Below are 15,279 nucleotides of genomic sequence, written 5' to 3'. Positions count from 1 at the left end.
GTTTTGTGCCGCGAATGTGTGGGCGAGTAGGAAACGCAATGCAGGGCCAAAGGAGGAATGACGATATCTAGGCATGATTCCAGTCATCGTCATCATCGTCGTCATCATCTGCGTCTTCTCCGTTCTCGTCTTCATCATCCTCGCGCTCGATTAGTAGGTCCCGTGTCTGGACGCGGCCTGACATCTGCGATGCACTAAGACCCGGCTTGGACCGACGACGCATAGCATCCTGACGACCGTAAGCAACATCCGCTGATTTTTTGAACGTCCTACTGTACGAAGAATCTGTGGACGATGACTCAACTAACGGATCTGTCCCCCTCCCAGCAGTAGCTCGTCTTAAATTTGATGACTTCAAACGTGGCATAGACCTTGATTGGATCTGAACAATGCTTTGACTGCATCTGTCCTCGTCTGCTCCAATGGCCGAGATCAGAAGATGAGCAATCCACAAAGCAGTGCCTATAATCGTTGAACGTGTTCTTAGATGGCATTGTTCGCGCTGAGCAACATCGTTTCAAGCTACTCTTTTTTTTTTTTTTTTTTTTTCTTACCCCCAAGGACGATGCCAATCATTGCTGCGACAGCAAAAAACGAGTAGACAGGCAAAAAGGCTTTGCAGACGTCTCTGGTTACCACGTAGGGTGTTTCCGCCATCGCTGCAACGACCTCAATGGGCTTGGCAACAACGAATCTGGCTCCTTGATAGGTCTTTCTGACGGACCACATGCCCATTCGATATCCCATCCATACTGCTGTGCGGGACATGGCCCAAATGTGGACGCTCTGGATCAAGGACGTCTTTTGCGGCTGCTCCTGTCGCTGCTCAGGCTTCGGCGAGTGGGGTGTTGCTGTGATGAATGAGTGTGCACGAGTAGGTTGAGCTGGTGATGGTTCGTCGGGCTGATTATTGTTATTTTGGTTTTGCGCACTCTGTTTGCCACTGTCGGCCATCTCGTGCAGTTTTGCTACTTGGGTCCGAGTATTCCTGTCAGAGCGACTCTTGTGGTCGACCTCGCCGTCATGGACACTCGCCATCGCTAGAACAGACTTCTCCTCGCTTGGTACCAGGCTATCGAGACGCGATAAGGCCCATCCCGCGCTCTTGAGAGCTGCATCCTGCTGTATGCCAGGGCCTTGTGAAAGGGACTCGCCCGAACTTGCTACTGTTGTCGCTATCGCTGTTCGGGAAGGGTCGACTTTGGGGTGGTGAGCAGAGATGAGGTTTGGAACGGACTGGCTGATGATGGCGAGAAAAATTCCAATGGCTGAAAGTACAAAGAATCGGTTCAAGGTCGAGGGTTCTGAGAGTAGCAGCAGTTCAGTGTCTTGTTCAGGACGAGGTGTGCGAGTGGGCTCTCGGACCGGCACCCTCTGGATGCCAGCGGCAGAGGCTGCAGACATTGCGACGACTTTGGTTCGAAGTAGGTGATTGGGATGAGATGTGTGGGTGGAATGATGAGTCTGGATGAACGAGGAGATGTTGTTGCTGTTGTTGTTTTTGCTGATGTTGTTGTTGTTGGGGTGACAAGAGGCCGTTGGACCCCCTCCCCACGGGCGATGTGCGAACTGGATTTCCTTGGATTCCCTTGGACTCCCTTTTCATTTTCAAAAGCAGCAGATGGACAATCCACCTTCCTTTTTTTCTTTCTTTTCACACCCGCGCCCTCATACCCTCATACCTCATACTCTCATACACAAAACACACTTCTTGGCCATAGCAACCACCCACCTATATATCCCTCTTCTACACTCTTAACTATCCCTTCCTTGTCTCTCTCTCTCTCTCTCTCCCCATCCCTCCCACATTCTACATTGTCTCACCCCATCAACATCATGCCAGAGGTACCCTCAGGACGACAGCGACTCAAGCAATGCGCACGACTGATGCAGCACCATCTCTCAGACCTGCAGCTGATCTTTGACAAGGACCTCCTCAACACCCTCGGATCCGACGGGACAGAATGTGAGTGCATTTCAATTCATTCTCTTCTCTCTATGTCACTCTATCCCCTTCTTTTTAGCGTTGTATCTCACTTTACAAGAATGCGCTGGCTGATGACCCAGTGGAGAAATCTTTTTTCTTTTGAACATAAAACAGATATCGATCTAGTCGTCCTGCAGGAGGCTATACCCGCCATTGGAGACCTCTCAGCAGCTCAATTGCGACGAGCTATCAAATACGATGCCAAGGATGTACTCGAGGTGAGAATCGGCACCCTATCACTTTTTAATTGCCCTTTCTATTTTGTTTCGCAATTGTTTGTTTGCTAACCTGACTTGTTCAATTCGCCGTTTTGGATAATAGCTGCATCCAGAGCTGGATATGGTGCGCCGATGCCGGCCTTTTTCAGAGCCCGAGGCCTTGGATCGGATGTTGTTTGTGGACGATATCGACATCAGTGGATACGAGGACGATCCGACCCATGTTTTTCAGCAATTGCTTCTTCCTTATCCGCTTGCTCTTTCACGGGAATCTGATTCTGGCGACCGCCAGCGCAACGACGACATTGCAACTCCATCTTCTGAGCAGGAGACCTCTGTGGATGAGGAAGCATTCAATCACCAGACAGTCATTCGCCCCTACGGCTATAAGCCCACCAGATTCTTCCAGGGCTTTTGTTACGTCGAGTTCGCATCGAAGGAGCTCAGTTTACAGATGTTGAGCAAGATCCTCGCTCGCAACAACTCTGTGCGTGTCATGCCTATGTAGGATCAAATGACACACTTGTTGTCTTCTGTCGACTCGCATTCAGTATGCAACCATGCCTAACGTCCTGTCTACTGTCTTTTTCTAGGAAACAATGGCGCAAGCTGGAAAGTGAATACCTGAGCCTTAGGACGAAAGGCTCATTTGCATAATGGATAGTTCTTCTCAGGAAGTGCTGCTCGTCGCCATATTTATCGATGTATATAACTCTACTTGTACAATGACAAACAAATAAAAATACTACTGTAGTGCACATTCGAAATGTAGAGCAATGTTTAGAAGTACCAGGGAAAAAAACGGCGGATCGTAATAACCGGTAGAACTGAATTAAGAACGAACTGTCATCTCATCTAATCTCGCCCTGAGCCATCATTTGATCGGCCGCATTGTCCTCCTTCTTGCTTCCCTGCATCCTTGGATATCTCTTTCCCGTATGATCTTGGCCTATTGATTGGATATGCTCTCTCTTCTCCGCAGCCAATCGTTCATGATACCATCTCGCATCTTGCTTACTATTCGCTCCTTGTTTTGTGCAATGCAGCCATGCTCAATGCCACATGCCATAACATCTATTTCGTTATTTTTGATCCTTTTGTGGGTTGCAAAACCATCCCCGCCAAATATAGCGACTGGCCAGCAGTCCACCTTGACCATCACTATCGTGTGGACGAAACCAAACATATCGATGCAAACAGTGTGCCTGAAAGCACGAGTGGCTCCTGTTCGCTGCTGTTCCTGACCATGAACCCCACACTCTCACGCTATTGGACGGCCACACCATTTCAGTTATCATGAAATACATGGTGGGGCGTCAGATGGAACATGTGCACTGTTATGCTTGATATGAACCTTGTCTAATGCGGTTGCAGTAAGAGTCGTTGCACGAGTTAGGCGAAAGGATGCAAGAGCAGGAGCTTCAGAACAAGGCTGCCTGAAAGGTGGCCCGACAGAACATCCCTCCGCTAAGACCCGTCACCTGAGCGAGTTCATGGTTTTTACGCCTACTCACTGCCGCAGATAAGTCAGTAATCAGGTCGACCGGACTGGTAATGTGTGAAAGTAAGAAACTTCTGCGCTTGGACTACACCAACTGGTGAACATCAAGCTACTGCATAATCCACAAGATGCTGCTTGGTGTGCTGAGCAAACTGCTACAAGCTGAATATGAAGGAAGATTCTGGAAATAAGCTTAATATACCCACTTACTAAATGGGGCGGTTGAGATTGGCCTCATTAGTCTAACTTTAAGCACAGGCATGGTGGTCTTTCCAAGGAAGCTATCGCGTAACTATACCAGCCATTTCTCTTATTCACAATTCGTCTACAAATGATAGGCAGGACATTCCTTATGCTATTGGCTAACTTTACCAGCAAGTCACTCACTTCGAATCTCGCGATGATGTTTTCAACCTTAAAGACACACCTCCAACTCAGATCGCCGCAGGGTAAAGGACAGGGAGTCTCTCGATCGCGACAGGGAGGCAATCAGGGCTGAGAAGCAGGAAATCAAAGAAATAGCCAGGGCGGTAGGAACCAGGCGCCAGCAATTAGAGGAAAGAAATGATCTATTGATAAAAGAGAATACCAGGATGCAAACGAACTGGCGCCCTTGAAACCGCGTGAAGGAGCCCAGGAACACAATGCACACTGAGTTTCTGCTGGTGGATAGATCTTTAATCGATATTGCTGTTCCTACGCATAAAGTTGTAAAACCCGCGCTTTCAATTCATCTCTTCTCTCTGCTCCCAGCTGTCCCTCGCGTCTAGCTATCGCCGCGTCTTCGTTCTCCTCCTCCCCTCTCTCCTCATCCTCCTGCACAGGGTTGACTCCCTGCTCAGCGCCATGACCATAAAGACCATCGTTATCGAAGCCATTGAACATATCTTCTCCATCTATTCGCAAGAAGTTATGTTGGACAACGCACGCAAGAATCCACCTGACTGTCCTTCTCACATGCGACCTCTTGCGGATCTTGGCCGGTAAGCTTCTCAGAGATGGAAACCTAGCTTTGAGTATGCCAAAAGCGTTTTCTATTACTACGCGAGCGCGGCCATGATGAGTATTGAATGGTAATTGGTCGCCAGTGGCATTCTTGTATCGGGGTATCACAGTGGGACTCAATGCGTAGGCAGCATCAGCAAGGAGGTAGTCCATGCCCTGAAAGTAGATTTCCTTACTCAAGTAAGCTTGTATGCCTGCGGGTCATGCATCGATCCAACGTAGCCGGTCGAGAAGTAAATAAAGATGTTGTGGTGGTCGGCGAGTCCTGTAGCACCCATTGCATACTCGCATTTTCCAGTGTTGCAAGAGTTGGTGTCGTATGTGGGAGCCGCCTGGAAGGAGAATAGCACTCCATTGACAGCTCCGATCGCGTTCGAGAACCCCTTTTCCTTTCAAAACCACTGTCTAATGTCAGCCTTTGTGCCGTCATCCGGCCAGATTATGTATCAAGGCGCCAGTTCCTTGATCGCACGGATGCACCGCCAAGTATAGTTGTGAACCGATCTCGGCTAACGCCTAAAAGAGAGCGATATGGGGAATGGACACTCCAGACGTTGCGAGCCGAATTAGCGCGACCTTGACTTGAACCTCGACACTCATTTGGGGCATGCTTTCGTTTTTGCTCTGGAAATACCTACTGCCTTCGATCGTTTCCTCTAACCGAGTAAATTGCGTTGGCGTCAATCGAAGACAACCCTTGAAGTGTTGCGAACTATAGAGTGTAAGCACCCTATCCCTTATGTCGGAAGGTATCGTGTCTGGCTGACTCGCAATGCGATAGAGCAATATGTCCTCAGCATAAGTTGCTTGGTTTCGGCTGGCATACTATCGGGATATTGGTGCCCCGTCAACGCAGTCAGTAGGAAGCCTCGTAGACACCGCCGGATGAGACGATCTCTTTCCGTAGGCCATTCCCTTGGCATTATGTGCAGAATACTTGATTATTATTATTATTTTGTGAGCTAAAGGACATGAGAGGAGAGGGTTGAGGATATAGATGTTGAGTGGTGGGGAAAAAATAATTCAGGGGGAAAAACAGTTGGCGATACCCTGACCATGGGCGCGCAATGCGTGTGCGAATTGAAGTGGGTCAGTAACGAGTAGAGTCTTCGATTTTAAATTCGAATTGGGTCAATTCGCCATGTGTCAATTGCCACCAGCCTTAAACGATAGACGCGTGTTGAAGGCTATCTGGCGCGTCAAGGTCGAAGTACTGGCTGCAACTATTCCCATCGATAGACACCAGTCGACAAGTACAAAAGCCTATCATAACAAAATGTGCAAATGAGTTTTCCCTCTTTTTCACACATCCATTCATACATTGCGCCCCCCATTGCTGTTGATATCTTATACATTTGCTCGATCACCGCCCTTCAATCGCATACTCAACATGGTCTCAAGGACCGCTACAAAACAATGCTGTTGAAATATGAGCTTGATTCAACTAGAGGAATGATAAGGCATCATTGTATTCTTGCTCATCCTTCCATTCATTCGCAGCGCATGACGCACAGGGGCGTAGCAGCTTTTGGAAATACTTCGCCTTTTTTTTTTTTTTTTTTAGAAAATGCTTCGCCTTTTGCTATTGCCTTCAGCTTCTGCATACGTTGCCTCGTTCTTCTTCTGCCTTCTCTTCTTCACTCTTTCTACATACTCCCAATTGCCGCCATTATCAGCTCTTCCCTGATTCTAGACATTTTGAATGTTCGCAACTTCCTCAGCTGGCAACTGACATTGTGGGCCTATAAGATGAACATCTTTCCATTCAGTAGCGTCGGTACGGACCACTGTACCGTAAGCATACCAGAAAATTCCGGTACCTGTTCCAACGCAGGCAACAATAGACTGCAAGAGGCTAGCAGTCAGAATGGCACTCAGCTTGACTTCACTCTGAACAGTGCTGTCACTGCTCGCGCAGGTGTTATCGGTGGCGATGCTTACGATCCCACGAACAGTAGTGAGAACCGTAACGGCAGCAGCAGCAGCCTTCTGGCAGCGATGACACGAATCCCAGTCAGAGCAGACAGCTTGATTTCATCCTCCTATACAGGTACACAGCCATACTAGGTGTCTGTAATTTGCTGGGTTGTGTGAGGAGTTGCCCCTGATCACGACAACTAGCCCATGGCTCTTCACCAATAGCAACAAAGTGGTACTTCTGCAAGGACAGCGATTGCATGTCTCCAGAAGAGTCCTTCATACTTGACCCGTCTAAACCCACTTTTAAGTGTTCAAAAACGTGAGACCAAACTGATGCCTGTGTTGCGAGATTGATCTATACTCTTCCAATACCCCGTCAGCTAACATATCATCCGTGTACTCTCGTATATCATACCTAGATTCTATCCAGGTGTGAAAATTGACGCATCGGATGCGTTCCCAACTGTAAGTGTCGGGGAGTAACGCTCCCTTTTACAAGTGGTGCTACGCTCAAATGCAGCGCAGTTTTATTAACTGTCTTTATGCCATCTGCACTACTAGGTGTGGGAAGTTAATATAGATGACTACGGCCCAGGGCTTTACAACGTCATCCTTGGGATCTCCACCAAAAGTCTTAATCTTGACAGCATTGATTCGCTGGCATTCTTTATCAACGCAGAGCATAGCGAGGCAAGTCATTGCATTGCGGGGGTTTACCCTATCTGTTAGGTACTCGCGTATCCTGTACATACTGACTAGCGCTGGGAAGCTCCTTCTCGTATTACTATAGGTTTTCCCAAATTCGCAACTCAAATCGATGCGTATGGCACTGCTGGCTGTAGCCTTTTGTTTTTATGGCGACACTCGATGGCAAGTTTTCTCATTCCTCTTACAACCGTGTTTTTCTCTGATAGGCAAACCCGGATCATTAGTTTCAGAATGGAAACTGCACCTGCAAGTAGAAAAGAGGAAACATAGGAAAAATGTAGCAATAACGATGGAAATCCGCAAATCGCGCGCAGGTTCACTAGTTCTTAATCCAGGATATCTAGAACTGTACTTTATGGAGCTTCGAGCATCTCTATCCGAGGACTTTGGCGCTGGTGATGGCTTTGGCGCTGGTGAGGCTTTATCCATGTGTATTGATCCCTTACAATAATCGAGAATAAATACACAGGCCGCTAACCTTCAATCATTTTGTTCTCGCGAACAGATTCTCCTCTTAGTGTACATCGACCCTTTGTTTGGTCGACGGATCTCAGGCATGAGCATAATCTTTTGGACGATGAACCTGAAGAGGGACCGATACGGTTCCTTCATCATGCGGTCTCTGGAGACGGAAATTATATAGCCACTCTGTCATCGACTGACAAGCGCGTGATCCTGGATCTTTGGGACGTTACAGCTACTAAGGCTTTCATCGGGACTTCTTCTTCTGGCGCAGAAGAGGAGCGACAGTCAGATCAAGGCTCCATTCGCCCCAGGCACTGTGCTACGACAGCCTTCTCCATGGAAAGGACGAGTAAAGATTTTGGTTGGACTGCCATGGTCTCTGTTTCATGGGATGGAACACAAGTAGCTTTGACAGATGTATCCAAGGTCAATCCGCTCGGTGAGCAGTTTTGGCATGCTCCCAGTCAGTTCGCAGTCTACAACTACTCTGCCGAATGTCGACCCTCTTCAAGGCCACTCGACCTGCAGCCCTCTTGCAACCTTCAGTATTGCGCGTCTCTCAAGGAAATGTTCGCATTTGGCAGGTTCCACATCCCAACTACAGAAAATCAAAATGTTCAGGACGAGATCTTTGTTGCATGCGACTGCCTCTCGGTCCTGGTCTATAGGGCCTTTGGCAAGTGGATCCAGCTGCTCACAATACCGCTATATGGGCCAACACGGAATCGTGACTTCGATACAGAATATCAGTCCAAAATGCTGTTACAAAGTCTTCGAGGCAGATACTTTACTCGGGTTGGTGGTGATGTAGGCTTCGCCTCGGTGTGGGACATCAAGGATGGGTTGCAGGTATCATTAGTGTCAGCCTTTACGCAGGATCGGGAGCCGAGCCATGGCGAGAACGTGCAGATTTCCGGGGTCAGCCTTTCAAGCGATTCCTCCATTATGGCGATCGCCGTGCACGGGTATATAACGATACACCAGACATCGACGGGCGACCTTCTTAGGTATTGGCTAGCTCCTGTGGAGTACGCCAATATTACCAACCTTCAATTCGTTTGCGGCGACACACAGATTTTAGTCCACTACGATGGTATCTATCGTGAACGCGGCCAAGCGCGTCTCGCGTATATTCTGGATGCCACCACATTTTCGGTGATCGGCGTCTTTTCTGGTTCAGAACTTTGCACTTACGTGTCCCAGCCACATTCAGGATGCAACTCTTACTTCTATACTACCCATGGTTCATTGTTCGAACTTATCCAACTACAGGATCATGCTATCACATCGTATCCTCAGTCCAGGGTTTCATACAGTAATCGGTGTCAAGACAACTCGAGTCGATTCAAGAATCAATCCAAGGAAATCACTGCATCTTCAGGGTTGTATTTCAAGGTTGAGATACGCTCAGGGCTCAGCGGACAAGGCGAATCCGTGGCTGTAGTCGTCAGGGACAAGAATGGAATGTTGCGCAATGTCGTTATCATTCCCTCAGCTGAAGTTGGCGAAGGCGGAACATGGATGCTGGATGTGGATTTTCTAGATGGCGGTTCACGGCTACTTATTGTAGGACTTCTGTCCATCATGGTATGGAGTCTGCCGACGACCCTAGGAGGGGACTTTAATCTGCTCCTGTTGTGGTCACAGCCTCCTTTAATATTGGGCATGTATACCCATTTACCGCTCGACGATATCTTGCGTCTGTCTGACACTCAACAGGCGTTTTGCCAGGGAAGAATAGCCGAGTTCGAAGATGGAGTTAATCAGCTCATCCTGATGTTCAGGACTGCAGACGAATTTCTTCAACAGGCCATTCTACGCTATCTCAGCTCCTATATCAATACCTACCCGGATCCAGACAATCTGTCTAAAAGCATAATGGGCTATCTTATCAAACAGTGGAGTGGAAAGGATCGCGCCGCGATCGAGCAACTCACATGCGCGTTGATCAATTGCCGCTTCAACCAATGGATCCCTGTACGCAAGACCATTCAGCAGTTCAATCCGGTTAAGATACTTGTGCAGAAAGCCCGGAAAGCACCACAGGCAATGGTTCTTGCCAAGATCTTCATCTATTATTGTATCGCCCAGGCCCGGACCGCACAAGATACCCTATACCTTATCCCGATTATGGACTGTTTTGGCGCTTTGGTCGATCTAAGGCACCGACACTCAGATCTCGCGCTGCTTATCCTACGGAGACTGGCTTTTGTCCCATTCAAGTCGCGCTCGTTCATCCTCAGCCATCACGTCATTGCCCACCCGCCAGAGTTCCGGTGGCGATTTTGGAGGCCTGTCTCTCGTTCACTTCTTGACTGCAAGAACCCGATCCTTCAACAGTCCAGCACCTCGCGCCATATTCCTGAGTATGATGAATTTACCCAGAACCTGTTCGTGGCGCCATTCGAGTTTCTGTGGTCTATGAAAGAAGGCTCTCCTTCTGGAACGGCGCCTAAAGCGCAACAAGCACGTGGAGAACCGATATTCTGGGTCCGCGCATTGGCCTATATGATGCTGAGTAAGTTCAAGCTGAGGAGCACGGAGACAGTCAAGTGTCATGATTTCTCACTGGAGATGCTCGACCAACCAATGATCGCTGCCCTAGTCGAATACAAATGGTAATCATCGCCTTTTTGCGCTGTTCTATATGCTCTTTCTACCTGCTCCCTCTGCTGCCTCTTCCGGCCCGGTCAGTACGGCTCCCCGTAGCAAACTTTACATTGACGAGTAATTTATCTTGTATATCCTTATTTTTAGGAACACTCTTGGATACATGTACTGGATGGTGCGATTTCTTTCGCAATGCGTATTCTACCTGCTGGTATTTTTCGTAGCTTTGTTTCAAGTCTACGGCGACCACCATGCATCCCTTGCGGGGCCTTGTATCGCCATCATGGCTTTCTCAGGCATGTTTCTGTGGTTTGAAGCGATACAATTCTCTCGAGGAAGGCGACGATATGTCTCGTAAGTCTCCGAACTGTACATCACTTCTCTTCATCTCCAAATGTGCCGCTTGACGCGCGCTTTTCTCTCTCGTCTGTGCTTTGCTCATCGAATTCCTGGCAGAAACATGCATTGGCTTAATACGGATATGTTGTATGACATTTGGGTTACTCAACTTTATAGGTCGATTTACAACGCTGTTGATCTGGCAGTGTTCGCGTTACCCTTGGCAGGGAGCATCAACCAAGTCCTCATTCACTTTAAGAAAATCACAGGCATGACCCCTCAGGACGGCCATGTGGGGCTTTTCAGCTTCTCAGTGCTACTTGCTGCATTACATTTCGTAAGTTGAATAAGTTGTATCCTGTATCACATCTGAAAAGTAACTTCGCGATGTTCTTAACAAAGCCTTGTCCTCCTCCACTGCTTTTCTGGATTCATCTACTATCACTTCTTTGGGATGGCAACTATTTTACTACATGTGTTGTAGTTGTTCGAGTTGCGAGTGAACAAGAGCGTGTGCAAGTTCGTGACAATTATTATTAGCATCTTTATCAAGATCAGGATATTCTTTATTATCTTTGCAGGAGGAATCATGGCGTTCTCCATCGCCATTTTGCATCTCCTTCGCTCCTGCCCGTTTGAGAGTTGCGAAGGTAGTGATACCACAGAAGTCGGAATGGAAGCAGGAACAGGAACCGAAGCAAAGTTCCCATTACATTTCTACAAGGCGGTCTCAACCACGATTTTTATTATCGTAAGTGCAATGTGGGCTGAGAGCGTGTGTAAAGCAAGCCAGCCTTTGAGGAAAGAGTGATTGCGGCATGTATAACAAAACATGCTTCCAATATCTGAATATCGTTTCATTATGAAAAACAGGGCTAACATTGTTTTCGTTCTGTTCCTGTTGTGTATTACTTTAGGGTGGTCGATATGACTCTGTCAGTGACGAGCTGGAATCCGACAACTGGCCATTTCTGACGATGATGATCTTGTTCTTTTTCTTCACGGTCATCCTGATGTTGAACGTTCTTATAGGTACAAAGATGAAAATATAGCGGAAATCCCTGCTACAGTTTTATCTAGATATGAACGCTTTCGTGTTGCAACTAAGGGCGCTTGTTCTGGTGAGCATACATCTCTCCCCGCACTAACACATCCTTCCACTGACGATGCAACTAGCCTTAATCAATGTCGCATTCAATGACGGCGATATCACATGGCGCCAGGAGTGGATCCAAAATCGCTTGCGATTCATCGAGCATGCAGAGAATCTGTCGTATGAAATTCCTGGTAAGCAAACAATAGCAAATGACATATTCATACGTTTTATGCTATGCCTCCATTCACTTCCAAGGACCACCGTTATTTTTTTACTTTTCTGCTATGCAAGATATTGAAAACATTGCCTCAAATTAGCGGGATGCAAAGTTTGACTTGGCATAGTAAGAATGAGTCGATTCAGTTTGCAAAATGGGCTTCTCACCAATATAATACTTGGACATATATCCCATATGATATCGTAGGTTTCCGAGAAGCATATGGCTGGTTCCCAAAAGAGATCTACTACACTGCTTCTACAAAGGAGGTGGAGGACTACACGGCTATACATGCAAAAGAAGGAGGTCAGAGTCGTGAAGATCGAACGGATCGATAAGTAGACATCACACATTTTTATATCTTCAATCCTCTCTCCATTTCATCAACCCACAACGAAACTAGTGCTAGACACTCATCTACTTCGTTCACGGCTAAATGACTTGAGAGTAAAGAGCTTCATCGCTATAAGCGCTATTCCCACTTTTTTCATTTTTCTGTATGATCTCTATTACCAGCACCTTACTTGCTTTCAATTGCTGTCAAACCACACAAGCGTATTATATTGCGGTTGTTCAACATTTCAACATCCTCAAAAGGTTTTGTCTCCTTAATCCGCTCAAAAATGGTTTCAATATTCGGCAACCTTGTCTGCTTTTTTTGAATTGCTCGACCTTCATGCACTCAATCTCCACCATACCTCGCATACCAATATCTTGTGGTTTCGATAATAAATCTATAGTGTTACAGCCTATTTGCATCGTTTTCTGATTCTTTTTTGTAAGAGGTGTCATTGAGGCATTTCTGGTGCCCTGCGCAAGATTAGCGGTAGCTCGATTCATAAAGTCCACCTTACTTCTTTGCTATCCATTCTCTTCAACCGATATCCCTTTACCTCCGTATCAAATATGGAGCCGTAACCTCAAGTGGAAGTCAATGGCGCTACCAAACTGATGGCAGAGAGTGTTTCTACTCGTGAAGTCGATCAATGACTCATGATGTCTCCTGCTACCGGAAGCAGAATATGCTCAAAGCACAAAGAAAACATGCCCCCATCCAGGCGTGGCCACCTCAGGGAGATTGCAGGCGAGACAGGGCGGTATCTCAAACGTAACCTGAAACGTGGGATTCTCACCAGTATAGTTGATATGAATCAGCTACTCCAACGGTCTGTATCCGTTAAAACAATTAGACGACGACTAAGGGAGGTAGGACTGATAATGGAAAAAGCTATAAAACGACCAGTGCTCAAAGGACGATACATTAACGACCGACTACAACTTGTCATAAAAGTACAGAGAGCGGACTGTGGAAGATTGGGCAGTGGTGGTGTAACCGGACGCGTGCAAGGTTAATGGGGTCTGTTGATGGACTCCACTGGACCCTGGATGATGCGCCAGGGAGGATAACGACGCGCTCAGTGCAAGGAACAGTGAAGTTTGGCGGTGGGAGCGCTATGATATGGTCCTGTATGTCGTGGCGCGGATCAGGTTGTATCGCCACGGATTGATGAGACTATGGGTTCACAACGGTACATCCGGATACGCCAGGAGAATTTGCAGATGTTCATCGAGGAATAGGGCCGGGCAAAGGAGAAGTTCATCATTCGGTATGATGATGATCCCAAGCACAGCTAAGGTTACAAGAGCCTACATGAAGTCGATTGACATGACGGATACCAAAAGAAGGCTTCTCTACTGGCTAGCGCAGTCTCCAGATCCCAGTCCAATCGAGCATATGTGAATATGCCTCAAGGTCCAACTCGGAAAGCATCCTGCACCTCCACAAAGCTACAAGAAGTTATTCGAGTGAACCTTGACGGAGTGACAAAAGATTCCTGTCGAATTTTACCGCGATCTTTTATCAAAAGCATGTCTAGGAGACTTCAAGCAGTTCATAGGGTCAAGAAAAAGCATGCAAAGTGCAGTACTCAAGCTTCGACCGTGGCTCTGATCTTGACTCATGGAACCTTTATTCTTCTGTAACAATGTTCAAAAAAAAAAAAAAAAAAAAAAGTCGCATACGTCCCAAATGGTCAAATATGTATTGTCCACCTGCTACTGTACCTAGGCTGTTCGCCGGCGGTCAACCTCCTGCACAATTATATCCACTTGATCCTCAATGGTGAGGTCAGAAGTATCGAGCTCCATGGCATCCTCTGCCTTTTTCAGTGGGGATACATCCCGGGTTCGATCCAGCTCATCTCGCCTTTCCAGATCCTTTTGCACATCCTCGACCTTCATTTCTAGCGCTGATGTATCTGCCCCATTCCTGATAAGCTCCTGTAACCGGCGCTCGGCACGTACGCGACTATCGGCCACGAGGAATACTTTAAGATCTGCATGGGGCAATACGACAGTTCCAATGTCTCTGCCATCCATGACTAGACCTCCAGCACTGGCAGCAGCAGATGAAACCTGATCAAGATCTTCTCTGGCCCCGATAGCCCGGACCTTTTGCAGCACAGCCTCTCTAACTTTCCCGATAGCCGCCACAGTGGAGACATGTCTGGAGACGTTTCCAGTCCTAATCTCTGAAGATACATCCTTTGAATCGAGAATGACGCGTGTCGCAGGTAACGGAGCCTTTCCTGAGAGCATGGCTGTGTTGCCCATCGATACATTCACGAAAACAGTCTGCAGCGCAATCCTGGACTGTTCTGCAATGCTTGAGATTTTTTCAGCGTTGGCGGGGTTGGATGGATCAATGCCCTTCGAAAGTGCGGCCAAGGTGATCTAATGTTCAGTAGGGTGCATGCTTTGCTTTCATGAATACATGTATACTTTGTTTTTGCCAGATAACGTCAATGGTGATAACACGAGTGTTTAGATAAAACCGGTGGTCGCCCATACACATCTGTAAAACGCTCCTGTGTCAATGTAGTCGAATCCAAGTCGCTGGGCAACCATTTTAGCAGTTGTGCCTAGCATTCAAATGGGTTTATAAAAAGGGATGCATGAAAAAATAGTCCAAGCAGTGAATCAACGCGTCTGTAGCATGTGGCAGCGACAGCGGCTTACTCTTTCCAGAGGCTGCAGGGCCGTCAATGGCTACTTGGAACGGCCTTGCGGGCTTCGCTGTTGAAAACCCTCTCCGCACTTGCAGCTGTACAACTCTTTGGAACATAATGGCTGGCTGGAATACTGGCCCTCAGTATCGATCGATAACGAGAAGGATCAAGCGCCGAGAGGTAGTGTGGTCGGGGAGTTGAAGAG

At 47.5% G+C, this 15,279-nt stretch overlaps 5 protein-coding genes across 5 annotated transcripts; 3 read left to right on the top strand and 2 right to left on the bottom strand.

The window, feature by feature from the left end:
• Window positions 1-67: 67 nt before the first annotated feature.
• Window positions 68-1,404, bottom strand: BC939DRAFT_505087 (uncharacterized protein; the record flags this gene model as incomplete). Its single annotated transcript, XM_051560612.1, has 2 exons — window positions 68-462; window positions 555-1,404. 2 exons carry the CDS (start codon window positions 1,402-1,404, stop codon window positions 68-70), a joined length of 1,245 nt encoding a protein of 414 aa, XP_051409969.1.
• A 235-nt stretch (window positions 1,405-1,639) lies between these two features.
• Window positions 1,640-2,964, top strand: BC939DRAFT_458133 (uncharacterized protein). The gene is made up of 4 exons (XM_051556561.1): window positions 1,640-1,966; window positions 2,102-2,205; window positions 2,309-2,709; window positions 2,799-2,964. Exons 1-4 carry the CDS (start codon window positions 1,837-1,839, stop codon window positions 2,860-2,862), a joined length of 699 nt encoding a protein of 232 aa, XP_051409968.1. The 5' UTR covers window positions 1,640-1,836; the 3' UTR covers window positions 2,863-2,964.
• Window positions 2,965-7,309: 4,345 nt separating this feature from the next.
• Window positions 7,310-10,617, top strand: BC939DRAFT_235913 (uncharacterized protein). Its single transcript, XM_051550905.1, has 2 exons — window positions 7,310-7,752; window positions 7,845-10,617. Exons 1-2 carry the CDS (start codon window positions 7,449-7,451, stop codon window positions 10,424-10,426), a joined length of 2,886 nt encoding a protein of 961 aa, XP_051409967.1. The 5' UTR covers window positions 7,310-7,448; the 3' UTR covers window positions 10,427-10,617.
• BC939DRAFT_458077 (uncharacterized protein) lies at window positions 10,401-12,869 on the top strand. The gene is made up of 6 exons (XM_051556560.1): window positions 10,401-10,768; window positions 10,931-11,090; window positions 11,238-11,504; window positions 11,671-11,785; window positions 11,930-12,040; window positions 12,274-12,869. Exons 1-6 carry the CDS (start codon window positions 10,578-10,580, stop codon window positions 12,402-12,404), a joined length of 975 nt encoding a protein of 324 aa, XP_051409966.1. The 5' UTR covers window positions 10,401-10,577; the 3' UTR covers window positions 12,405-12,869.
• A 1,208-nt stretch (window positions 12,870-14,077) lies between these two features.
• On the bottom strand, window positions 14,078-15,028 carry BC939DRAFT_458074 (Cytidylate kinase domain-containing protein). Its single transcript, XM_051556559.1, has one exon. It carries the CDS (start codon window positions 14,677-14,679, stop codon window positions 14,131-14,133), a length of 549 nt encoding a protein of 182 aa, XP_051409965.1. The 5' UTR covers window positions 14,680-15,028; the 3' UTR covers window positions 14,078-14,130.
• Window positions 15,029-15,279: the final 251 nt, after the last annotated feature.

The sequence above is a fragment of the Gamsiella multidivaricata genome, assembly GCF_025024155.1.
Source record: "Gamsiella multidivaricata strain RSA 2152 chromosome Unknown BC939scaffold_53, whole genome shotgun sequence".
NCBI classification, from domain to species: domain Eukaryota; kingdom Fungi; phylum Mortierellomycota; class Mortierellomycetes; order Mortierellales; family Mortierellaceae; genus Gamsiella; species Gamsiella multidivaricata.
The sequence above is the reverse complement of the archived record's forward strand: the minus strand, read 5'-3'. Positions and strand labels throughout refer to the sequence as shown.